Source organism: Harpia harpyja, chromosome 1, assembly GCF_026419915.1.
Source record: "Harpia harpyja isolate bHarHar1 chromosome 1, bHarHar1 primary haplotype, whole genome shotgun sequence".
In the NCBI taxonomy this organism is placed as follows: domain Eukaryota; kingdom Metazoa; phylum Chordata; class Aves; order Accipitriformes; family Accipitridae; genus Harpia; species Harpia harpyja.
In genome coordinates, this window is record NC_068940.1 from 12,831,665 (window position 1) to 12,858,632 (window position 26,968).

The 26,968-nt window shown below is 39.3% G+C and overlaps 1 protein-coding gene across 8 annotated transcripts in view; it reads left to right on the plus strand.

Annotated features, from left to right (window-relative positions):
• The window catches only part of LYRM4 (LYR motif containing 4), a 93,596-nt gene that overhangs the window by 5,817 nt on the left and 60,811 nt on the right, over nt 1–26,968 (plus strand). For 7 of the 8 annotated variants that reach the window (XR_008234079.1, XR_008234103.1, XR_008234043.1 and 4 more), the window contains exon 2: nt 15,812–15,932. The exons of the other annotated variant lie outside the window; for it this stretch is intronic. Coding sequence is in view for 3 of the 7 variants with exons in the window: in XM_052779702.1 (XP_052635662.1) it covers nt 15,812–15,932 (121 nt within the window). In the remaining 4 variants the exon portion in view is untranslated. The remainder of the gene's footprint in view (nt 1–15,811; nt 15,933–26,968) is intronic. 8 annotated transcript variants of the gene reach the window in all.

Genomic DNA, 26,968 nt, shown 5'->3' on the forward strand with positions numbered 1-26,968 from the left:
GATTCATACCAATAGACATATGCAAATGATTTATGGTAAATGAAAACCACCTTGTAATGTAGTAATAGTTTTTGAGTATTGAAATGCTGTCCTACCTCACCTCCTCCTTTCCTTACTCTTGGATTTGGCTTTAACATTTAGTTCCTCACTGTATCCATCTGTATGCTGCCCGTGATGAAAAGTGCTAACCTTGAAACTTTAAGACTTACTCAAGACACAGTAGACACAGGCTATTATTTCAAGTATTCTTTAGAAGATCAACATTCTGGATTTAAAAAAATCAAAGTAATTTTGCAAAAAAAGCCTTGCAGTTGATCAGGCAATGTTTAGAACCACTTGCTGCAGCAATGGATAGCAAGGATGCTGTCTGAACGACCTCTTTGATAAAGCTCTTCCCATGTTTTTTGGGGGTTTGCTGACCAAGAAAGTACAGTCCTAGATTGTACATGGTTGTCTGCCTCTCTAAGAAAAATGAGCATGAAAAGAAAACTTTCTTGATTGTTTTCTTGTGTGTGTGCCTACTTGGGCCAGCTGTTCCATGACTTTCGCACAGAACTCAGTACAGAGGATGTCCTCAGTAAGGAATATTTTTGGGATTCTTCTTAATATTATAGTTCTTTCTCAAGAATGAAGATGCCACAAATCATTCAGACAATATTCTGGCTAGGAAGGCATTATGGAAAATGGCCTTTTTCCCTTACGTTTTTTCTACTTTTTATTCTATTCTATTCCTTTTCACCTGATCTCTGTATAAAATTCTAACATTTTTCTCAGGACACAAAGTACAACTGAACATTTGATATGGTAATAGTGAAAGAATTCAGTTGTGTTCAGATGCTGTCTTCCTTAACAGAATGTGTATGAAATAAAATCTTTAAATTATTCTTCAGGCAAATTTGAAGGTCCTGTGCTGTGAATGGCTAAATGCCGGGCTTGGCTGGTATTCAGAGAGTCTTAATACTTAGGACTAGACTTTTCTTCAGCATCACGTTTGTTACAAAGTTTTGGGAAGAGCTGCTGCTTAGATGTGTTTTTCTAACTTTTCAAATAAATAGCAATTTGTTAAATCACATTTAAGTCTTGGGAAGAAAAGAAGCCTATGCACAAAGTAAATACTGTGTGTGTGTGTATGCATGTATGAATGTATTGGCATCAAGAGGTCAGGAATTCACTTCTGCTTCATCCCAGTAATCCTCTTCAAAAAATCCCTGTTTAAAGGAAGCCGTGGAGCCATTGTGGAAGCTAAAGGAAGTATGATAGGTGTGTTAGTCTTATTACAAATGAATCTCCATTGAATTGCAGTGCTTTTTTTTTTTCCTTGAACTTGATAGCATTTAGATCAAAAGATGCTTAACTTAAATTTAGAAAATGCTGACTTATAAGTTGACATAATTAACTGTGGCTTTTTAGATACTTTGCAAGAAACTAGTATTTAAATAAATACAGCTGCATGAACATTTTATACCAAATCAGCATGGGATTCAAGATGTCTTGTGGGATTCTGAATATGACAGCAGTCAGATTCTCCACAAACTTCATTGCCAGATCTTGACAGTCCTTCTGAGTCTGCTTGTCTGGCATATCCTGGTCTGGAACCATTAAAGACCTGTTTCTAAATCATTAGCTTGTATAAAAGTAAGATTGTCTTATTTTAGCTGTCAGAGACAAAAATCTTTCCCTGAAACTATAATCAGTTCTAATACATTGGCAATAATCACTAATCTATTATGGTATTGAAGCTTATATAATTAAAGTTAGTTCTGTGACTTTAAGTGCCTATGAGAATAATTTATTGTGTCCTGTGAGGTCAGTCTTTACAGAGTTGTCTCTGTCTTTGTCTTGCACAGCATGTGATTTCTGCTAACTAGTATTTGCTTGCAGGATACATGGCATTTTTGCTTGATAGTATTTATTTACTGGCATTATTTGTTTTTCCAGCAAACATAGAGATTATCACAATGCTCAATTGCAGTCACAGGCAGATATAAACATCTGTTCATTATTTGCATAAGCAGGAGAAATGTGGACACAGGTTTCCTCAGAGCCTTGGTGTTGGAGAAGATCAGTTTATCTTGTGGATAGCCACTGTTGATGGTTACACGTTCAGTGAATGTTAAACAGTTTTCTGCAGGCTATGTTAGAATAGCAGTGAAAGAGTTAAATGGGGGCCAGAAGCCATCATTTATTTGCATTGTTAATCACAGTTAAGAACAGGGGAACTGAGAGTAGAAGGGGCTAGGTACAAGCCATCACATCTCATCAAGTTTTGGATTGAATCACTAATGGAATTCTTTGTGAAACAATAATTCATTCATTCATTAAAATGTGCCTCCCCTCGTAATCAATGTTTTTATTTATTTAAATAACATCAGACTGCTTCCTTCTCAGGAAAATGTTTTAAAGTCAATACAGCTCAAATGAAGTGCTTAAGACATAGCGCAAGCCACAGTACGTCCTAGAAGTTTATAGTTTGAATTATATTCTTGATGTCAAATAGAAGTGTGTTGTGTTGCCTTGAAACTAACCTGCTACTAAGCTCCAGAAAACATCTCTGACTCATCTAAAATATCACAGCATTTTTCTAGTCCAATAAATTAGCAAATACGTTTTCAAATTAGTGGTCTTCGTATGTAAACTAGTTTTGAAGGGAGGAACATTTATTGATTGATTGAAGTAGTTTTATCACTGTCCAAAGTAAATTAGATGACTCGCTCATAATGCTTTTTTCCTGACCTAATTTACAATATGAAAATAAATGTTCAAGTGTTTTGTTTACAAAACAATGATAAAAAATTTATTTTGTGTAGACCTGTAAATAGGTTTCTGGATTTCCAGAGCTATTGAGCACATTTTTTACTAAAGTTGTTAATTTATTATTTTCAGTTTGTAATTTATACCAAAAATTTCTGCCTATTATTTGCAAATTTTGAATGTGAAGATGAATATTTATTAAACTGGCGGTGGTGCCTTCACAATCACCTCTAAAAGCAATGGGAACACAGGGTGAACCTAGTCCTGCCAGCTACACCAATGCAGTGTTGGGCAAATAAGTATACTACACTTATATACTTACACAGAACTCCTCATTCTGTGAACTAGTGGCAGTACTTACTAACCTGTATGGATTTTGAGGCTTGATTGTGGGGTTTTATTTCCCAACAATTTGTTGGAATCCTTGAAGGAGAAATTCTATATCAGTGCGAGTTATTGCTATCATTAGCGAGGGACCTGGTGCTTCTGCAACTTCTGTTGGTAATTTGTTCTGAGATTGGAAACCTTTTCTGCTACCCTGGGGAATGGAAGGTCATGTTGCATGTCAAAGGGAAGGTAATCTGCCCTGGTCATAAAATGTTATACTGAAAACATTCTTATGATAAATAGACCACTCCTCATACCTCTTTTCCTCTCCTAATACCTTATGCAGTAACCTTAGCCAGTACTCATCCGAGCCATTGAGTTTTAAGCCAGATGTTAATTCCACATTAAGAGTAATTGTTATCTTAGAAGAACTTCTCCTTACAGCCATGTGCTTATGGGAGGGAAAGGAGTTGGTGTTTGCTGTATGGTTTTTTTGTACTTGCAGATAAAGGACAAAAAGTGCTACCATCACTCATGTGAGTGAATATTTTCTTATGACTTTTAATTAGCTATTAAGTACTATCTGGGGGTTTTTGCAACACATTTCTGGCTTGAAATGCAGAACCTTTTGTTATATATAAATGTAGCAGTCTGAACTTACTCTTGTTCTGTCTCTCTATATATAGATATTATAGAAATTGAATAAGGTGATTTTTTTTTTTTTCCTTCATAGTGTAAGCCACTAAGAGAGAGTGTTAAGAGGTTGACTGGAAAACTCTTTAAAAATTACTGACCTTTCCCTTAGCTTTATCTTCACCTTTAAATTTTAACATCTGAACTTAACGTACTTAGGCTTGACTAGATTAAAAGACAATATTTTGTCAATGTTTCTCTTCTTGGAGAAATAAAATTGTTCTCTCTGTCTTCCTGAATATTTCTGATCTCTCTGTTACAGTGGTTAGATTAAACTGCTTCAGCGCACAGATCTGTCGGCAGGTTTATTGAATGACTTCTGTTCACTGGACTAGCATAGCTTAAGTTTTAAATTTAGTCTTCTGTCAGATCAAAGTATTAGATTGTATGCTGTGATCTACAGTTTGGAGAGTATGAGCGTATGCAGCAAAATTTTAGAGGTGGAGGCCATACATAGCCCAAAAGAAACATTTTGGCTGGTAGGTGCTCTTAGCTTCATAATTGGCAGTTAGATTATCCATCCTACGTTGTTTTTTGGAGTAACTGTAGGAAAAATAATAGGAAAATGGGTGTAACCCTTTTTTTTTTTTCTTTTATGTGAAGTAGCTTTCACAAATGTTGTATTGCTTCACTTAGGATTTAGTATTACTTTGATTCATATGTTACTTCTGGACTCCAGAAAGATATGTAGGGTATATAGATCCTGAGAAGCTGCATTTATTTTACTGGAGCTAGCAGAGGTCTTAGGTATGTCCTAGCTGATCATCATTATGCTCTAAAGATCAAGAGCTGTGGGCATATTGTTCCATAACTAGCCCGCTAAGGGTCTGGCTTTTTTCAATGCTCGTTTGTGCTGATAGCACCTGGGAGGTACAAGGAGTGAAGAGCCATACAGTGTGGAAAGCTGTGGTGCATACTCTAGCACATTATGCCCGGTGCATAGAGGTGCTATGTAATTTATGTGGATGAAGATCAGCTGCGCCTGCCTCAAGACCTCAAATCTGGTCTCTGTGACATGGTCTGTGAGTGAACCACTGAGCTTTGCTGAGCAGAATATTCTTTTCCCTTCAAACCTTGCCTCTGTTCACTCATGATTCATTCTGCTCTCTTATTGTGTAAGAAGCTGCATCTGATTTCCTGCGGAGATGAAGTGACACACAGAGTTTGTACCCATTGTGTTTCTGGGTTACTGTTCTACTCTTGGCTGAAGCTGGGGTTTTCAGCCCCATTTCTTTTGTGCTGGTGTTATCATCTGTAAAGCTTGTGAAGACTTCCATATTCTGTAACTAATTAAATAGAAAAAGTATAGCAGGAAGGATCTAGTTCATTTGACTTTCTGTGCCTTAGGTAAATTCATAGTGTACAAAACAACATGTGTGTGGTGGGTTTTTTTGTTGTTTTGGTTTTTTTTTTTTTTTTGAGCCTCTGGTAACATAATCACAGTAGTCTGTATCTGAGCTTCCTGAAACATTTCATGTAATGTCCAAAGGCACTATATTTACAGTCCCAAATGTCTAAAAATAATATTCAGTACTGTGTTGTACGCACAAAGTGGGATGGTGATTTTGTTTTATGCATTCCAAATTGACTTTTTAAGGCTCTAGATTTGACTAATAAGCTTTGCATATATTAGAATTTTCTATGCTGCTAAGTATTACATTGTAATTACAAATATCCATCATTATTGTCAAAATTGATGTTGCGAATTTGCTAAACTAAACATGCAGTGCTTTGCTATAAATGAGGGAAGGTCATTGAGCCATATGGTGATGGGAGGTATGATGGGGGATGTTTGTCACTACTGACTGAGTTATAAGAAACAAAGATTTTTGGATAAGCTGTAAAGCTGATAGAAATAGATGAGAGGATAAAGTTTGGACAAATCCTGTAACTTCTAGTCTGTTTATAAGAAGACAGAACAGGTGGTGTGTTACTTCATTTGGATTGTTTAATAAATTATGTTTATGGTTTATTGTTGTCTTTGTCATGAGATGACTGGATCCTATCTAATTTCAATGTAATTTATTTTCTAGATTCATTTTGGATCTGTGATGCTTAAATTCTTCTTTCTCAAAAAGCATAGGTTTACTCAAGCAAAAATCAAGAGGCAAAGTTAATAGTCTTTATTAGTAGAATCCAAGGATCGCTTTTGCAGAGTAAAACTTTGTTAAGAGACTGTTCTGTATGCTCAAAATTACTAGTCTGTCAAAATGACAAAGAGAGCTTCACCTCGGATAACCTTCAGAGAACTGTTTCTTAAAGTCTTTCGTAAGTCAGAATATCTCAGTTATTATTTTAAAACTGTATGCTGTCAACATATTTCTGATACTCAATCCCCTTTCTCTTCTAAGGAATTGGCATTTTTATCATTTCCATATTAAAAGAATAATATCGGAACTGTAACTAGATATTTACTAAATCTAAATCTTTAGTTTCAGAAATAATGCTGTGCTTCAGAAATGTCCTATCAAAATCTCATCATTGTCCAGACCAACCACACTGCAGTCCAAGAAGTTAGAATATATCAAGGCTGTATGACTTGTTGTTTAACTAAAAAAACCTAAGCACTATTGCTTCATCAAAGACGAATCATTTTCCACTGACAAGTGGGAAATACTTGCATCCAGCAAGGCTGCTTAGCACCCAGTGGGCTTCTAAACGAACAGTTACAGTCACCAAGAGGCACAATACAGTTAGCCCTCTTCAGGGTACCCAAGTCACAAGCTAAACTACATCTCTTTTGAGAATGGAAGGTAACTCCTAGCCATGCTGAAGAGAGAAATTTTGGCCACAGCATTGGACTAAAACTCTAATCTTTCCACAAAAGTATAATGGAATTTGTAATGGCAATTCAGAGCAGGCCAGGCCTTTTTTTAAGAACTGTTCAGAAATAGCAGCACAGCAAATGGAACGGTATGTATCAGCCTCAAAAGGAAGAAGAGAGAAATCAGCCTTGTCCGGATTTGAACTTGTGGTTTCCAAGGCATTCCCCACCTGGTAATTGGACTGCTGAGCTACCCAAGTGTCCTGGTGAGCAGTTGGAAGGGTCTTGGCAGTGAAAGCTTAGCAGAGAGCTATTAGTCATTTCAGGCCATCAGGACACTTTTCATCTGTTGGAAATTCTGTTTCTAGTTCCTGCAGCACATCCTTGCCCGATGCCTTGTTAACTGAACAGCTTGTTCAATTGGGTCCTTCACTGGTAACCCTCCTTCTTAACCTCTTCTACAATATAACATTGCAGTTGCAACTCCAATTAAGATTAAAAGAACGCTTTCATTTGGACATCTTCCCTTTTTTCTTTTAACCCTGACCTTCTGAAAAGCAATCCCTTCTGCAGAGATTCTTTACGCTTAGAATTAAGCCAATAACTTTTTATTTTTAGAAGTATAGCAACAAAAATGTATGTTTCAAAGAACTGCAAAAATAATCATAGTTAACTATGAATAGCACTGGTAGTATTCTGGGACCATGAAGAAGAAGGTGTTTGGGAACTGAGGGTAAATCATGCCTGACCAGCATGGTTGCCTGGATTTGTGAATGAGGGGAGAACAGTGGATGTCGTTTACCTCTACTTTGGGGAGGCTTTCAACGCTGACTCCCACAACATTCTTGTATCCAAGTTAGGGTGTTACGGTCTGGATTGGTGGACAACCATGCTCCTTTAAGACTGGTTGGATGCTTGGGCTTAGAGGATGGTAGTTAATGGGTCTTCATGGGTTGTTCCTGGCACTCATCCTGTTTCACATATTTATCAGTGACCCAGAGGAAGTAACAGTGCTTGCTCATTGTTTGCCGATGACACCAAATTGGGGAGCCAATATGCTCGAGGGCAGGGCTACCATCCAGAGGGACCTCAGAAGCTTGTAGGAAAAGGCCAACAGCAACCTTATGGAATTCAGTAAAGGACAAGTACAATGTCCTACATCTGGGAAGGAGATGCCCCAGCCACAGAACAGGCTGGGGACTGACTGGCCAGGGAGCAGATCTGCTGAAAAGGGGCTAGGGATCCCAGCAGCCAGCCAGCTGTGTGCCCTGGCAGCAAGGAAGGCCAAGAGCATCCTGAGATGTATCCTGAGTTGCTCAGCCAGCAGATTGAGGGGAGTGATTATCCCCCTCTACTCAGTGCTTGTTAGACTGCATCTGGAGTACTGCCTTCAGTCGTGCGCCCACCCCCCATACAGGAAAGACATGGATAACCTGAAGCAAGCTCAGCAGAAACCACCAAGGTGGTTGGGGGCTGAAGCACTTGCCCTGTGAGAAAAGGCTGAGGGAACTGGGCTGGATCAGCCTGGAGAAAGAACAACATTGAGAGAACCTAATAGTAGCCAGAACAAGAGACGGCAGATGTAAAGTGAAGGAAGAGAGGTTTTCAGACTGGCTTTAAGGAAAAGCTTTTTCCCCACAAGGACAGCCAAGCAATTGAGCTTGGTTCCCAAAGAGGTGGTCCGTCACCATGCTAGTTTTCAAGACCTGACTGGACAAAGACGTCAGTAGCCTGGTCTGATCCTATTGCTGACCCTCCTTTCAGCAGGAGGTGGGGCTGGAGACCTTCCGAGCTGCTTTCCAACATGAATGATTCTGTGATCCTGTTGATCGGGTGGTCATCTGTGCTCTCTTCTTTGAAATGGGTACAGGCACAAACTGATAAAAGGATACAGTCAGGAAAAAAAAAAGTCCTCCTTTCCTAAAAACAGCCACAAGTGTCTGTCTCTATATATATAAACATGGGGAGGCATTTTCAGTTTTTAAATTGATTAAAGAAAATGAAAGGAAACTCTTTAGAAATGGGCATGCATATTAGAAGCTTTTTCTCATCTAGGGCAACTTTGACAGAGAAGGTTAAAGTTTTTGTTAGAAGTTTTGAGATATGGGACACAAAGTAGCAAGATTTGCTTTCGAAATAAGTTACAAATCCGTGTATCTGATCATACAGCATGTATCGTACACACTGGGTCACAGTCACCAGCTCTCAAGTGTGCTTTTTGATGTTGGTCAATTTTTATTCCTCTCTTCTGTTCTTCTGAGGTAATCTTCTCTCATAAAGTATCTCTAGTGCTGTTCTCTTCCGGACCTATTTCTTGGCAATTCTATTGGAACTCATGTTTTTGATATCAGCAGAGAAACCAAGTAGTGGCTTGTAGGTTTCATTCTATAGGCTTTTTGTGAGGACTGTCTAGGGACTCTGATTAGAAAATTCAAGGAAATAATACTGGGTTAACCAACAGTCTAATTTTTCCTGTTTCTTTACTCTTCTCTCCTCCCAGCTTCCAGCCACCAACCCCACTCCCCCAAGCAAATCCTGGTTCCAGGAATGGGCTTTGCTTTGATTTTAGAAAACAGGCAGGTGTCATTGTTGTTGTGCTGTAGCTTGAGGTGGCAGTGCTGAAAACGTGTCTAGTGATGGGAGTTTGAAGAACACCTTGCTGATAAAACATTCTGTTGGTCCTGTGTTCAATCAGACAAGTCACAGCTACTTCCCTATGAAGTATTTGTCTCAGTCTCAAACAGGCATCGGTTGTCAAATGTTTCTTTTTTTAGTATTAAATGGTAATTGCATGCAGTTTTGCCTCACCTTTATTGGTGTCTTTTAACGAGACCTTTATAGAGGAGAAAAGAATGTAAATACACACACACACATATATATATGGAAATACGTATGTGTAAACACATATATAAATAATCATTCCCTCTGAAGTAATTCTGTACATGGAGACATCCTCACTAACGTTAATAAAAGCTTAAGGTAAGCTAAAGGTATTTTTCTGCAGATTTTTTTTAGTTATAAAAACTTTCCATTTTTAAATTATATGTAATTGAAAATTCAGTTAAGCAAATCTCATCTGGTGCACATTCTGCTAGTAATAATGGGACATTCTGAAAATTCATGCTGTTGCTACCTTAATTTAATAGGTGTTAGTTGGAAGGGAGAAGTGGTAAGAAAATACAGTTAGTGAAAGGAAACAATGACCTTTTATGAGAAGGATCCCTTGCTTGATATAATACTACTGTATTGTAAATCAGTATCTCACTTTTCCATATTGTGTCCTTAAATAAAAGCATCATATACTTCATTTTAGGATTATTAACCACAGTGGGCTTCCTAGAGGTTGGCTACTGATTGTTTGCCTTAATTTATTAAATACAACTTAAGCTAATACGGAAAAATGCATTTTACTTTATACCTGTTCTGGAAGTCCTGAGTGTTCTAACCTGCTGGCCTCTTCCCTTGTAATCTGTTTTGCTTGCACAGATTGAGTGCAACAATACTCCTCTTCTGTCTTTGCGTACATGCTCAATGTCTTACAATTTGTAATAGCCGTTATGTTTCACAGTATGTTGCCTATAACTGTGATGTGATCTATTAATACATTGTATTTGTTCACAATCACAAAGACAAGATGTCAGCATATTTGTAAAGCTGTCTTGGAAAGATGACTTAAACCTTTAGCATGTTGTGATACTGGTAAATGCAAAGCGGCGCTGAGAAAACATTGCTTGGCCAGGTTTATTTTGAAGGCGTAGTACTGTGTACTTAAAAGCAATTATGTCTGCGTGGCGTTTCAGCTTCTTTTCTTACACTCTGGTTTAGCAGAGCACAAAGATACAAACAAGAGTTAAGACTTGAAAAGGAAATGGATTTTTTTTTATTTTCTGGTCAGGCATGACATAAGTAAACATTTTGAAATAAAAATATCTAAATCTCTAAGCAGCTATTATTTTCTGAAGTACCTCTGTTGTAATTTCATTTTTCCTTAATAGCCGTTGTTTCAGACTTCGCTTCTTGTGGGCTTCATTTTTATGAGGACACATGTTAGTTTTTCAATTGTGCTTTGGGGAAGGAAAAAGATGAACTCTTTGAAGGTAGAGGTGAATGACTGAGTATTAGGAAAAAGACTATTTTCTAACTGTAACTCTGTGGGTTTTACTATTATTTGGGGGCATTGTTGTCTCGTAGCATTAGCAGGTAGTGCCTTTTCCCTGTGAGTCTGTGGTAATGTTTTGGCCCTGGCATTGTTCTTGCATTAACCCCCAACCACTCTTTCTGTTTTCTGCTGATGTGTATCTGTTACTTTGCGTAGCCATCCACCTGCGGTGGCTTTGGTCTGAAGCCATTGCACCGAGTCTATTACCCATTGAGTCCATGCTTTTGATTTAATTGGGAGTTAATTGTGTGACAGATGCACATACGTAGGGATCACAAAAAGTGTTTTGAGCGTGCATATGTAAAAGAGCGCTGAGTGAATATGTTCAACTATACACTCTTGCTTGGGTACTGCTGTCACTAGCTTGCTAGAAGGTCTTTGCAGAAGATAAAATCAAAGGTGTTCTCTATTAAAATTCCAGTGCGCTTGGATGACAAAAAGAAAAGAAAATGCCTCATTGCATCTTTCAGCCATTTTTCAGTATCCGTTTCCAAAGAGTGGTGAGACAAATAGTAGATTGTGAAATGCAGTTTGAGTTTTCATTTGCAGTGATGTTTCTTAATGAACACTGTTGCATTCCTAGGACCTTTCCCAAAGGTCTATAGGAGCTGTATGCAGAATTGCTTTCCAATTCTGTTTCTCTGCAGAGCTTGCTTGGTACATTCTCACTGAAGACTCCCCTTTGTTTATGCAACTTGCTTGGTCTCTCTGAGGGGGATCTATCGCAAACTGTATCCATCTAAATGAGTACTGCTGTATTCCCTCCTCCTCAGCACAAACACTTATCCAGTGCCATGCAGAGCCAATGGACCTCGCTAATCCAGAAAAAAACCCAAAACAACAACAAAAAAAGAAGTTCACTGTTTCAGTAGGTTGGCCTTCTGCCATGTTACCAAGGTGGATTGGCTCACCTCAGGGCCAAATATCAGACTGGCTGTGCTAGTCTGAAGGAGGCAGAGGGAGGTTTTGTGCCTACCAGGGAGGGTGGCAAAATTGCAGCAGCTCCCCTTCACTGACTTTGCTTAAACTTGTTGCAATGCTGTATGCCCTCAGTTCCTTTGTGCCAGCTTGGGTAAATAATCATCCATAAGGTGCAGCAACTGTTTCACTTGCCGGTATGCTTTTCATCTGTCACTCTCTCTTCAGATAGTGTTTCTTTCAGGTTAATGTTGTAAAGTTTTATGAAGATAGCCATATATTGTCTGCCACTGGCATTTCGAGCTGTGCCTTCAAATGGTACATGATAGGTTTTGGTGTTTATGCTTATTGAACTGCAAATACACACCATTAGAGTAGCTGATCAGCTGACCAGTCTGTTCATCAACCAGAAGATCTTTGGAGTAGCGCTCTTTAAAAAAAAAACAAGAGATATATGTCTGAATGAACAAGTTCTTTTCATAGCATGTATATCTTCACTACATGTTGCTATACATGTTACTGTACTTTCAAAAGAGCTCAGTTGTTCATGGACTTGCAGCAATATTGCAGCCCGAATGTTAGTACTAGCTTTTAGTACATACTCTGTTCAGAAACTCTTGAAGTGTAGAGAGTATGGAGGTTTGGAATTGACACTGCTCACAACTGTTGTTGCATATAAAAAGCTGTTTAAAAACAAACAAACAAACAAAAACCCTGCCAGTTTGTTTATATCTTGACTTAACACTTTTTACATAATTTTGAAAGAATTTGAGTGTTGGTGAAATGTTCCCCTGGCACCTGAATAAGGAAGAAAGGGTATTTTGCAGTTGTTATAGTATTGGGTTTGAGCTTTGAGTTCCGCTCATCCTTATTTTAAGTGATATATTGAATCTCAATGTAACCTTAGTAAAGAGTAGTACCAGGATATAGAGCTAGTCTTCGAAGTGTGTTTAGAGGATACTGGAGATGTATTGATTTAGCTGTAGAATTAAGATTGTGTTAAAGCCTATGTAAAATAACTTCATTTGGGTGTTAACATTCATAAAGGTTTAAAGAAATTGTAAAATGAAAAAACAGTGCAACTTTCTGACTATAGATAAAAACTGGTCTGATGATGTTTTCTAAGTACATTTCTTTTTCAACAACTGTTGGGTGTAACAAGAGGAAGAGAGAGAAAATGGAACAATTAATGTACCATATGTACAAAACAAAAAAACCAGTCTGTAGGTGTTGTACTGAACAAGAATTTGGTTTAGTCCCATCTATGGTTTTTTATGTAGATAGCATTTACTCATTTGTATTTCATTTTGAAAGACTTGTACCCAGTAATGGATACTTGCTGTTTGCTGTTGTTGTTTTTTCTTTTAAGCTAAATGTGTGTGTATATATATATATTAGGTCTTTGTGTCTTTTGTAAACCCTTCCTTTCTTGCAGAAAATATTATATGTTTCTGCACAGTTTTAACCTTACGTGTGTATATGGGGTGATTTGAAATCCAGCCATTATCAAGCAACAAAGTTACATCTTAATGATTTGGGGTTGTTTCTTTTCTAGAAGAAATAAGCAGCTTCCCCTTGAAACCTTGCTAGGACAGCAGCTGCAGGTGAGAATGAGCTTCCATATTTAATACTGTATTGGCTTTGTGTGGCAAGGTTTTGGTAGCGGGGGGGGGGGGGATTACAGGGGTGGCTTCTGTGAGAAGCTGCTGGAAGCTTTCCCTGTGTTCGAGAGAGCCAATACCAGCCGGCTCTAAGACGGACCCGCCGCCGGCCAAGGCCGAGCCAATCAGTGATAGTGGTAACGCCTCTGTGATAACATTTTTAAGAAGGGGAAAAAAAAAGTTGGGATAGACGGAAACGGCAGCCGGAGAGAGGAGTGAGAACATGTAAGAGAAACAACCCTGCAGACACCAAGGTCAGTGAAGAAGGAGGGGGAGGAGATGCTCCAGGCGCCGGAGCAGAGATTCCCCTGCAGCCCGTGGGGAAGACCATGGTGAGGCAGGCTGTCCCCCTGCAGCCCACGGAGGTCCACGGTGGAGCAGATATCCCCCTGCAGCCCAGGGAGGACCCCACGCCAGAGCAGGTGGGTTCCCGAAGGAGGCTGCGACCCTGTGGGAACCCCGCGGTGGAGCAGGCTCCTGGCAGGACCTGCGGATCTGTGGAGAGAGGAGCCCACGGAGCAGGTTTTCTGGCAGGACTTGTGACCCTGTGGGGGACCCACGCTGGAGCAGTGTGCTCCTGAAGGACTGCATGCCGTGGAAAGGACCCATGCTGGAGCAGTTTGTGAAGAACTGCAGCCCATGGGAAGGACCCACGTTGGAGAAGTTTGTGGAGGACTGTGTCCCGTGGGAGGGACCCCACGCTGGAGCAGGGGAAGAGTGTGATGAGTCCTCCCCCTGAGGAGGATGAAGCGGCAGAAAATAACGTGTGATGAACTGACCGTAAACCCCGTCCCCCTGTGCCGCTGAGGGGGGTTGGTAGAGAATCCGGGAGTGAAGTTGTGCCCGGGAAGAAGGGAGGGGTGGAGGGAAGGTGTTCTGAGATTTGGTTTTATTTCTCATTACCCTACTCTGGTTGATTTGTAATAAATTGAGTTAATTTTCCCCAAGCTGAGTCTGTTCTGCCTGTGACGGTAATTGGTGAGTGATCTCTCCTGTCCTTATCTTGACCCACAAGCTCTTTGTTATATTTTCCCTCCCCTGTGCAGCTGAGGAGGGGGAGTGATAGAATGGCTTTGGTGGGCACCTGGCATCCAGCCAGGGTCAACCCACCACAAATACATTCTGTTAACTTCACACTTACACACACACACTCACTCATGCACACTAGTGTCACATTATAGGGGAACAGGCCCTAATTAAATGCATGCACCATCTGCCGGTGTGTGGCAGCAGGGTGGCACTCCATAACCATCCTGATTCCTGTGACTGAAATGTATTATTTATGAGCTCAAAGAGAAAATATGCTGCTTGGCTGGTGGAGGCTGCCTTAAGAGCTGGATAACACCATCTAAGGGTACGGAGTGCTGCTGGCTATTCATCTTTCCTCTTCTTCCTCTCCCCCCTCAGTCTCCTCCCCCAATATTTTTCTCTTCCAACATCGTCTTTGGAGTTTTTTATGATAGTGTTTCAGGCAATTTTGTGTCTCGTGTTTCACTTTTATACAAGATTGAAAACAGTTGTTGAAATACTACATTCTTTGTGGTGCTTGCAGCAGCCTTTTTTTTCCCTCCAGTGCCACACATAGGGTTTTACTTTCTGTAGTAAAAATGATACTAATGTGATGTGGTGGTAGAGAAGTGGGACATTATCAACATAGCTGAGCAGGATCAGTTTACTGCCATTTCTCTTTCCCCTCCCAAGCATGTGTGTCATGAAAGTATCTACTGCTGAGTCTGAACTTTATTTTAATACTGAAATTGGCCCTATTTTTTATTGAGCAGTACACTACAGACTGCATAAATGTTCTTTACTGGGTTGAAAAGAAAGGGGAGAGATTTGGAGATAGCTCCAGCTTTGGACCTTCCTCCCTGAAAGCAGAGATCATAACCTCTTCCTACTTGCAGAGATCATGTCCTGTTATTGCTTCTTAGTGGGGACATGGATGAGGAAGTGTTGGTCTAAGGGGTGAAATATACTTTGTCAGGAGAGAAGAGGGGTGACAGGGAAGGAGCCCTTTCTGTTACGGTTCATCCATCAGTCTGCCTTAGCTGACTGCTAGATTACAAAGTCAGAACAAGTAATAACATATAATGTATTTAGTGGTTAGCTGAATGACCTTTAGAGTATGCAGAATAAGAATAGTCACACTGATTCAAAATAATTTGGGGGATGATTTTTTGGTTCTTAGGCTTTTTGTTATGTTCTTGAACTTTGCAGCATCTGTGCCAGGCATCCAATAGTATGTTTACAGCAATAACAAGCAGTAAGGACTGGACTGATATGTGAAATATGGTAATTTTCTACAATAACTTCCAGTAAAGCCAATTTTTTTTTTTTTTTAATTAAAGAATCTGGTCACTGTTTCAACTCAGGCAAGACAAGACCCTGAATAAAAAGATATATGTATAAAACTGGGTAAAATACATATGTGTGTTTATATATATTTATTTTTAAAAATCAGCACGTTTTAAAGAATGTTGAAATGTCACAAACTGTGGCACATCTATGAATACACGTCTTTTTATTGTTTGTGTTTAGAACGTATGCCATTAGAAGGATAAGAGATGCCTTCAGAGAAAACAAGAATATAAAGGATTCTGAAAAAATAGAAGAACTAGTGAATAAAGCCAAAGTAAACCTAGAGGTTATTCATCGGCAGGTATGTTTGTTTCTCTCATTTCATCTAAGAGTTGTACGCTCCTCAGTTAACTGTCTTATGCCACTACAGAAAAAAGTAGATCCTTGCTCATAGCATCTCTGGATAAACAGTAGTTTTTGTATGTCTGAGTCTGAGAGGGTGGGAAACATCCGTTTATCCGTGATAGTTGCAATAGGGGATTTAGGGATGTTTGTTCCATTAACTGGAACAGGCCTCGCTGTCAAAAGTTTATATGCTCTTCTGTTACCTTTTCTGCTGTTTGCTTTACTATCTCTCCACTCTGCTTCTCTGTTCTGTCCTAATTTTCCTTTGAATCCGTTTCCTCTAGCTCATATGTATTAGATTCCTTTCCTCAAGCTTTCCTTCTTCCATTATAGGTTTAGAAGAGTGGCTGTGACACTCACTCCAGATAGTCTTGTCTTCTGTGTTTGTTTTTCCCCACCTCCAGATACAGTGTTAGAACAGTAACAGAACAACAAAATCCTAAAGTGAATTAAGTAAATGCTGGCTAAATGTGTCCAAGCAGGGTGATAGATTTTTTTCTTTGGAAAAAGTTGAGTCACTGGCAATATTTTCTTCTCTGACCGTGTCTGGGTAGCATTTATAGCATCTCTGCTCCTTCCACTGGGTTCTATATTATTTAGATGTGAATTATACTTTGGTATACTTTTTGTACTTTATTACTTCTCATACGTAACCACTGTCTATCACAGTGACCACTGGAGATTTGAAGAAAGCAAGCTTCTATACCTGAACTTTCTAAGGGCACTTGCAATGCTTAAGCTGTCTCTCCTTGCAAAATCTGCACTTACTGACACCGGTCAGAGCTCAGCAGTACTTTTACTAAATATCGAATGAATATGTGCACCTGTTCCTCCGTGGTCTGTTTTAACGTGAATCTTTTAACAACCAGCAGGTCAGTTAGCTGGATTCTTATTTCAGTAGGAAGCTAAGCCCTTTGATTTGGCAATTAAGTATGAATATTTTGGTGCAGGTTAAATTATTTCTTTGGAATTTCTTCTCCCAGGAACAGGTGTTGTTTTGTGCTACCGTAGCTTTGCTATCTTTTTTTAACCCAAACACTGCTATTTTTGTATTTGAAAAGTGTTTCTCGAAGAAACAATTCAGATTGGATTGATTCAATGCAATTATATTTAAATGTTGGGATGTTTTTTCTCATATCTGTAGGTGATGAGTAGCATTTTCAGCATTTCTTTTTGAGGTTTTATCTTGGAGAGCCTTGATATCCAATATCCTCCAGGGAAGTATTAGAGGCTGGAGAAAACAATGAAGGAGGGGATGTCAGAGGAGAAGAGTCAGAGATCACTTAGGCTGATCTGAGCAAGTAGTTTATTGAGTTCTAATCAGTAAATTTAGGTATGTAAAATATTTAATAAGTACAGATGGATTGGCAGTCAATACTATTTACTACACTTAAAGTTAGTATGGGGTACAAAGATTATTGCTTAAGCTTACTAGATGTATCTTAAATGTTACATGCATGCAAAAAATGTCACTTAGCAACCCATCAATGTCTGGTGTCAGGTAAGGGATATGTCATCCTGGAGGGGTAACCTTGAGAGGCATCCCTACTCAAGGGGAGATCACCGCCGCACAGCCAGCTGCCATGGAGGGAGAGCTCAACGGACCCTGATGGCTGCAGATATTTATAGTGTAAAGTAGTTGATTTGTAGTCAGACTTTCTGCTGCGTTAATGCAGTTTCGGCCACTTATTAGCCCAGTTTTCAGCCAAACCGGTATTTTTGAGGGTTGGTGCTGAGTTCTTACTGATAGCCTCACACAATAGGAGCAACTTTGGTTAGGCCTACTTGCTGAGCATCTGCCTGGACCAAAGTTCAGTTAGTTCAAACAGGAGGAGTACATCCTTCACAGGGGGTGGCAAAAGACAAGAATGCACAGGGTCAAATTGTACCGTTTACAGAAATCGTCATCAAAGAAGTAACAATTTGTGGATGTGGGATCTCCACAGTAAAATGCTACAGAAAATCTCTTCTACATTGTGGCTAAGATAAGTTCCTGTCAGCATGTCAGAAAATGCTCTGTGATGGTTGTAGGAAAGGATGTAAATATTTTATCTTTGACAAATCAGGAAAACATTAGTGAGGCTACCACAGTAACTTTTGCCATGAAATGGATGATTGAAGTGTACTAAATTTATTTTTGTTTTAAAATATCTTAGCTAGGCCCTACTTGGCACAACTCTTTTATTATAGCAAGTACTTCTTTTTTCTGAAAAGAGTTCAATTTCAAGGTATCAAAGCACTTGGAATAGGTGGGAAATATTGTTCCTGCTTTATAGATATGTATCTGGGATGCTGAAATGAGGACGCTGATTTGTAGTACCTTAATGTTCAGGGTACTCTCACTTGACGTGGGTAGGGTTTGGTTCTCACTGGTTCTATGAGCTTAAATAATAAAAGGCAGTTGTAAGTCAGATGGTGGGTAAGTCTTGCTAAAATAAAAGCTTTCCAGCTTTTCTTTTGACAAAACATGGTTCTGATGGCTCATCTGAGCCATAATAGATCTGGGACAGATTTTAAAATAAAACTCCTCTCCTGTCTGAGTCCTGTGAACACCCAGATTACCTTGTTACTGTAGACCCTGAAAAAAGACACCATTTCTCCAAAACAGACTCTTGACAGGGCGGACTCTTTTCCTTCTAGAGTGTGGGTCTTGTCTTGCACCTTTTATGAAGTTTTCTTTTAGCCTAAATGTTGTCCATCAGCATCAGATAGGTCTTTCAGCTGCCTTGGAAAGAGTAGGAAGAGCAGGCAGGCTTGGTTAATCTCTGACTGCCATACCCACTCACGGTCTTTTGTAAAGGAGTAGTTGAGCTTAAGGACATTTTGTGTTCATTGGTTGCTAGTGAACGTTTTGATCATGCATAAACATATACATGTGCCTGTATGTACACAAGTATCTCTAACAAGCCTGTACATGAACAATGGGTAACTGTTTCATATACCAGCCTGTATTTTGCACGGTAAAAATGTTGTGCATTTAATTCTTCATTCAAGAAAATGACAGCAATAAAAGGTTAGACAAGATTTGTTATTTTCTCTTAGCATGGATTCTGCTTTTTTCATTACACCAGCAGAACCATTTTAATCTGCAACTTTTTTTTTCCATTTTGCTACTTTGTAGTAATGGCAAAGAAATTTTATAAGAAATCTTTCTTGACTCAAGATTGAGAGAAGTCATTGAGGGCCACATTTCGCTCTACCACTTAATACATAAATCTTGCTTTAAAATGTTTTATAGGTAGCTGTGAATTTTTCAGCTGGGAATATGTTCAGAAGCAAAAAAGGCATGTAGGGTTCTAGTTCCTGGACTAGCACTGCTCAAATTTTCAGAATGTGAAAATCTCTCCACGTATGTTTTGATTTTTACAAACATAGAAAACCAGTGTTTAATACAAATATCTTAAACATCTTATAATCAAACTGTTGTCAAGCAAACAACATGAAGTACCTATCTTTCTGTTATACGTTTGTTAGTTGGAGGATGTCTTTGTCACTGGGACATACCAGAATAATGCAGAATGGCCTCAGTTATTGCTAAACCTGCAGGGGTTTGCTTGCTTGTTTGTTGTTTCAAATCTCAGCTATTTAAGGGGTTTCTCCCACATGTGAAATCAATCTACTAAAGCTAAAGCAGTTTTAAATTGGATCACATTTTGGTACCATTCTGTGTAAGAATTTCAGGAAAAATATACTTGAAAAGTAAGGAATATTAAAGAGTGTGACAAACCTTCCCATTTTTAACACTGCTGAAACAGTGAAACTTCCGTTGAAGTATCTCTTTCATGTCACACTTCTAGCAATTTTCCAGGCAAAGTATAACCATGCTGCTGTATTGGTTTTGTGTGGCAAGGTTTTGGTAGCGGGTGGGGTTACAGGGGTGGCTTCTGTAAGAAGCTGCTGGAAGCTTCCCCTGTGTTCGACAGAGCCCATACCAGCCGGCTCTAAGACAGACCCGCCGCCGGCCAAGGCCAAGCCAATCAGCGATAGTGGTAACGCCTCTGTGATAACATTTTTAAGAAGGAAAAAAGTTGGGACGGCGGTATTCGGCAGCCGGAGAGAGGAGTGAGAACATGTAAGAGAAACAACCCTGCGGACACCAAGGTCAGTGAAGAAGGAGGGGGAGGAGATGCTCCAGGCGCCGGAGCAGAGATTCCCCTGCAGCCCGTGGTGAAGACCATGGTGAGGCAGGCTGTCCCCCTGCAGTCCATGGAGGTCCACAGTGGAGCAGATATCCACCTGCAGCCCGTGGAGGACCCCACGCCGGAGCAGGTGGGTTCCCGAAGGAGGCTGTGACCCCGTGGGAACCCCGCGCTGGAGCAGGCTCCTGGCAGGACCTGCGGATCTGTGGAGAGAGGAGCCCACAGAGCAGGTTTTCTGGCAGGACTTGTGACCCCGTGGGGGGCTCACGCTGGAGCAGTCTGTGCCTGAAGGACTGCACACTGTGGAAAGGACCCATGCTGGAGCAGTTCGTGAAGAACTGCAGCCCGTGGGAAGGACCCACGTTGGAGAAGTTCGTGGAGGACTGTCTCCCGTGGGTGGGACCCCACGCTGGAGCAGGGGAAGAGTGTGATGAGTCCTCCCCCTGAGGAGGATGAAGCGGCAGAAAATAACGTGTGATGAACTGACCGTAAACCCCATCCCCGTCCCCCTGTGCCGCTGGGGGGGGTTGGTAGAGAATCCGGGAGTGAAGTTGTGCCCGGGAAGAAGGGAGGGGTGGAGGGAAGGTGTTCTGAGATTTGGTTTTATTTCTCATTACCCTACTCCGGTTGATTTGTAATAAATCAAGTTAATTTTTCCCCAAACTGAGTCTGTTTTGCCCGTGACGGTAATTGGTGAGTGATCTCTCCTATCCTTATCTCGACCCACAAGCTCTTTGTTATATTTTCTCTCCCCTGTCCAGTTGAGAAGGAGGGGGAGTGATAGAACAGCTCTGGTGGGCACCTGGCATCCAGCCAGGGTTAACCCATCACAGCTGCATTCCGTTTTGGAAGGGTGTATGTGTTTATCTTAATGTTTGCAGGAGTAACAGACAGTAACACACATAGTAACATAATAGGCAATGGAACTTTTTAACAGAAAATAATCTGATAAAAGAAAATCAGTTTATCAAGATAATTTTTTGACACGTGAGTCCCTGCAAGACTTGATGTTTGGATAATAAGGATTATTTTTTTCTGAGTCCTTTCTACCCCCACCTCCCCATGCCTCTGCCCCCCGCCCCCCCAAAAAAAGTTTTTCTAAAAAATTGAGAACTGTTGTTCTTTGCAGAATTTCTATTACATTTCAGTGTCATCTCACTTTCAGCTGTAAAGCGAGAGATAAATATTGGAAAAATAGTAACAGTTTTAAAAGTAAGCTTTTCATCATGACTATTAAAAACCCTAGCATCTAAATTCATATTAATATTTACTTGCTGTCAAATTTAATCATGCTCTGCGGAAAAAAATTCATTCTTGCTCCCTGTTTAATTGAAGATCTAAGTAATGAAGTCATCTGACACTATTAAGACTTTATATTTAAAATTAACCAAGCATAATATAAAGTGCTTTTATTTTTAAATGCAGAAGCACTGAAGCAAACATGAGATCTAGCGTACTTTTTTTTTAAGTTTGGGGTTTATTGTGATGTAGCACATCTTGGCACTGCTGAATTTTTCATAGCATGTTGATAGAAATTAAATAATATCCCACGTTGCTGAAATTTGTTGTTACTCTAAAGTCACATTTATATTCACTTTACATTCTAACTTTGGGTTAGTCATCAAAGTGACCATTGAAGTGTAAGGTTCATAAATAACTATTTGAATCAGCCTAGTGGGAAATGTGAAATAGTGACAGATTACTGTCATTTTGTTCATATCAGTCACTGTACAATTTGCTTGAATGTTATAAAAGTAGCTTTATAAAGCTGAAAAGCATGGAGGAACATTAATCTTTGCCTTAGTCTTCCTCTTCTTATTATTGGTTTCGATTTAAAAATAGTGTGGCTAAAGGAAGGAGCAACTGATTCTTTTCTCAGCACTGTTTGTGAAGATGGGGTTTTTGTGTGCATACTGTGTAAACAGCACAATTTGTGGTGTCTTCCCTGTAAAGAAGGCCGTTGTGAGAAATGCATTGTCACAAGTTAGTTTGAAACAGAAAGTTTTAGAAATGTTTGGGGCTAAGTCTTGAGGTCCTTTGAGGATTTTCGTAATAGCCATTCCCCAGCTATGCTAATATAACTTCATTTGTGAGTTTCTATCGCTATTGGAATATGTTAGCATTAAGAGAATTTGCCCTGAAATGTTACTGCTGTTGCTGAGATTCAAGATTTATAGAAGCCACTTTGAAGACAGGATAGTACTGAGTGTTTTGAAGTGTTTGCTAGTTTTCTTTGTGGCATGCTGTCTCTCAAGTTTTGAACTGAAAATATAAAAGTGAAATTCAAAAGCTGTATTAGACCTGTGTGCTCTGATTAAATCCCTGTTTTAATTTATAGAACATCTCATTCTTACATATTTCTCCACAGTACCTTCTCCTCAGTTTTAGATTGTAGCTGGAAACTACCAGTCATCATCTCGTCGAGCTAAGAAGAATTATTTTGGTTTTCTTGGCAGCTCTGAAGCCTTTAGTATCAATTGTACTGGTTTTGACATCACACAACTACAGTACTCTTCAGTAAAACAGTTTGTTAGTCCCTTTAAATAATGCAAACTGATAAGAATCATGGTTTGCACAAACCTTTCACAGGGAGACAAGAGATGCACTGTGAGCAGTTACACAGTCAGGATGTGTGGATCTTCTTCCTTTATACCTGGCTGGTCATTGGCGTTTTTTCTAAGGGAACAGATGAACTTTTCTTTTGAGTTTGAGTTGTTCTTCCTCAGGCTTGACCTCTCTTACTGTTCCCTTCAGATGTGTAGAAGAACGAAGGAACGTGGTTTTGAAGTATGAGAACTCTATTAAAAAAGTTCCACTGATAATGATAAATATTGAGTACTTGCAGCATTTTTCATGTTTGCAGCATGTTGTAAGTACATTCTAATCCTTGCAATATTGATTGATTATAGTAACTTTGGCTCCATTTCTTTTAATGAAATGCTTCATGACTATGCCTTGATAAAAGCCTGTGTCATACTTAGTGTGAGATTTTGGTCTCATATTCTTGTGTTTCTGTATATTTCCCATTTCTAGTAAAAATGATTAGTATGGTCTTGTTCTTTTACACAATTTCAAAACAACTGTTGAACAGTTCTTCTGGGTCTTTTAGCAAGCCAAGTTGCCAGTGCAGCTGCGTTAAGCCACGTACTATGCCTTCTTGAAGTGTTCATTAGCAGTATCTCATCTTAGCAATATCACAGATTCAAGTAACGGATGAGTGGAAGTGGAAATGATACTGAATGAATGTACTAATACAGCACTCATATTATTATGAACTGGTAATAATATAGCCACAGCATAAGGAAGCATATTTCTGTTAATCAAAATAGTATAAATATTAAAGCATGTTTAATAAATATTAGCAAGACAAGAAGTTTCAATTATAGTTACTCTAAAAAACAGAAAGTAGAGGTACCTTCATTTATTGCACCTGCTTTGGATTTTATTGCTCATCCTGTGTGGTTTTATCAGCAAATATTCCCATTGTTTTCCATAGTTCAGTTCTAGTAATCCTGTGATTGATTTGCAGCAATAGCAGGTAAATTAGTAAATGCCAAAGTGTATGTATTTCTGGACTGAAAACATATTGTTGAACATTCAGGGGACTGGTACCAATTTACACAGTTGTGTGTGACATTGGAATTGACTGTCTCAAGGAACTTCTCAACCTTAAAGAAGCACTCTGTGTATCTGAAGATATGTATATTTATACTGCAAAGCACTGTAGGCTGGAGGCCCTTAGCAGGAGGAAGTTCATTATGAAAATTCTTATTGGTAGTTTTAGTTTCAGGCTACAGGTCGTATTTCTGTCTAATTTTTATGAATAAATAAGAAAGTTGCAAAATACTATATAATGTATTTGATTATGTTAGCAGCAGTTTTGAAGCCAAAAGGAGAGAATAGCTGGAAGAGCTTTTTAAGCACTTTGAGTACAGGGTGCAGCACCCACACTACTGTTCAGGAATGTATATGATATTGGCAAGTTACGTTTTCCTACTAGCAGCCAGTTATGTTGGAGATCTAATGTGGCTTCCTCTTACCAAGTTTGTCACTGGAAGGAAGTTTTAAAATCACAGATTAATTTACTGCTTTTCTTGAGAATCTCCTTGAATTCTATTTAAATTTTTTTTTCAGCTTCACAATGGCAAATACCTATTTTTCTACAAAAAATTATAGACTTACAGTTCTTAGATAAGAGGAGTGTCCTTGGAAGTTAGCTGCTTTTTTATTAGTGTCATATATTTCTATTTATTACAGTTGCATCTACAGATTCCAACCAGGATAGAGCCAACATTATGCACAGAGAGAATATTCCTACCTCTCGAGCCATTTAATTTCTTACAGCAAGTGTAGACATGGGAAAGAGTTTTCAAATGCCTCGTTCGCAGAAGAGCAGGAGGTGAATGGCATAATCAAACAATGGTTAAAGATCCTATTAAAACAGTTTTATCAGGTCACTGCATGGTATCAGTTTTTGAAGGTGATCAAGCATCTGTACACTTCTAAATACATGCAGTGGCATCTAGAATTTAGCAAACGGTTGTTATGAGACTCTTGCACTTCTCTTGCTCCTTGTTCCAGCAATACTGGTAGTCAGTTTTTAATTGCTTTAGCAGATCATGAGTTCTCAGTTGATTGGTTCCCTACATGCATTTACTGAAATTATGCTGGCAGCTTGTGGCAAAGCCAAACACTGAATTTAAGTCAGCTGACTTTGGTGTTTAGAAGGCATTGGGGAGATTTTTCTGTGGATTTTTTTTTTTTTTTAATTACAAAGCTCTTTGGGCTGATATTTTTAGATTTTTTTTTTCCCCTCAAGGTCATTTAAATCCTATTTGTTATGTTCAAGTTGCACTTACTTTCCATGTGATTTGAAAACATAACTCAAGAAATATACCTTTGTATATTTCTTCTTTTATAACAGTAGCCTACAAGGAAGAGTATGTTTAAGAAAGCAACAGAAATCATGAACATACCTTAAGTTTCAGTGCTCTTTACTTGGAAAGAGACACAGGTGCAGGTGGAGGAAGGTATAACATAGGATGGATAATACCTGTCTTTTACTAAAACAAGAGAAAGCTTGAAATTGAAATTTAAATAATTGAAATTGAAATTGGGAGGCATTACATTCAGAACTATACTGGTTTTATATTCCAGCATGAGAGTAAATGCCTTTTATGTCCAGTAAATATCCATAAGGTTTTGCAGGGGGAAAAGGGAGGAGGAACAAAGGAAAAAATGTAATAGGAGGGACTTTGGAAAAAGTTTGATAGATTTGAACAGAAACCCAGGTGAATCAGAACTTGGCCCTTTGCAAGACATGTTAGTAGTAAGGTCCACTTCAGCCAGCCTTTTCAAATAGGTTTTTCATGTTGGCAGGTAGGACAGCTTTGGAGATATGCAATATTGTAACAGATGCCAAAAGCCCAGAACTGTCATACCAGCTTAATTTCTAGAATCTGAATGCGCAGGGAGTATAACAGACATTTTACCCGTCTTCAGGTGGCATGGCTCTCCAGGTTACACCTGTGTGAGTCTCCAGGGCGGTGTTACTCCTTAGGCTTTCATTTAACTCTCCTGATGGAGAGCAAGATTGTATTTTCACAAGTGATTTGCTGCTATTTGCCCTGCTGACTAAATTACAAGTGGCAGGTTCTGCCTGCAATATTAAATACCAAAGTAGACCCTGCATTGAAAGTAACCTTTAGGCTACAAGCAAAGGTGATTCAGAGGTAGAATGAGACTTTGTCTTTTTGATGTAAGAGCTTTAGTGTAAAAGACAGCATTTGATGTATGCAGTAACCTTTCTTTAAAAAAAAAAAAAGAAGACTGTTGAGTGTTGGCAGCTGCTTTTAAAATACTTTAATTATCTGTCATAAAGAGCTGTCATTATTTTTGTTATATGTATTTAGTGGCTAATCCAGTGAGGTTGGGGCCTTACCATAAATAATAAGTAGTTATATAATGCATCCAGCGCTCTGAGCATCTGATATTATGCACAGAGGAGGGCTGTCTGAAGGACAGGAGAAGGACTTATTTTTTTAGTGAGCAATTTGGCATGGCAGTATGTCACATCCAATCAAGTAAATGCTAAGTGTAAACTTCCATGTGGAAAAGAGTAAGTTTCATCAGTCTGGCTGGTCCGTAGCTTCTTTAAACAGTTAGCAGCACTGATTGAACCAGTCTGTGCTGAAGAAAGCTCCAGAAGCAAGGAAAGCTCATGTTTTCAGGGAGATGTGTTCATCTGCCACTTGTCCCTTCATGCTTCCCGCTTTCCTGTGTTTGGTGTCTCAAGGGCTTCTGCCCAGTGTGTAAATGAATACGGTTCATAGGGATGGCTGTTGCAACAGAACTTTAAGGGGGCCTCTTCCAAATGAGGTGAGTGACAGCAAGTGCATGTGTGTCCTAGTATAAATATAAAATATTGCCAAGAGAGGGAAGGTAGAAATAAGTCCTGGTAGTTTTGATCACAGCTCAAATGACTTATGCCATGTTTCTAGTCTGACAGTGTGATCTTGAGTTGATGCCTGCCAGTCTGGTTTGTAGTGGTACCAGTTGAGGGATGGTTTGAAGATTGAGTTTCTAGCATTAAAGTATATTAACCTTTGAGCAACTTTCTGTCTGTCTTGCTCTGTGGTGTCTGCTGAAGAGCAGAACATTTGTGGACAATCGCTTTTTTTACTGAATAAGGAAAAGAGAAGTATGGCAGTTTTGTGTGTTATTTATGAAACATTTAACCTTTTAAAAGCCTTGCATGTGTATTGTGACTTATGTTCATGTCAGAGCATAGATCTCTCCTGACCGTCTCTTTCCAGTGGTGTTATCATGAGGTAAGCCAGTTTTAAGTACAGCT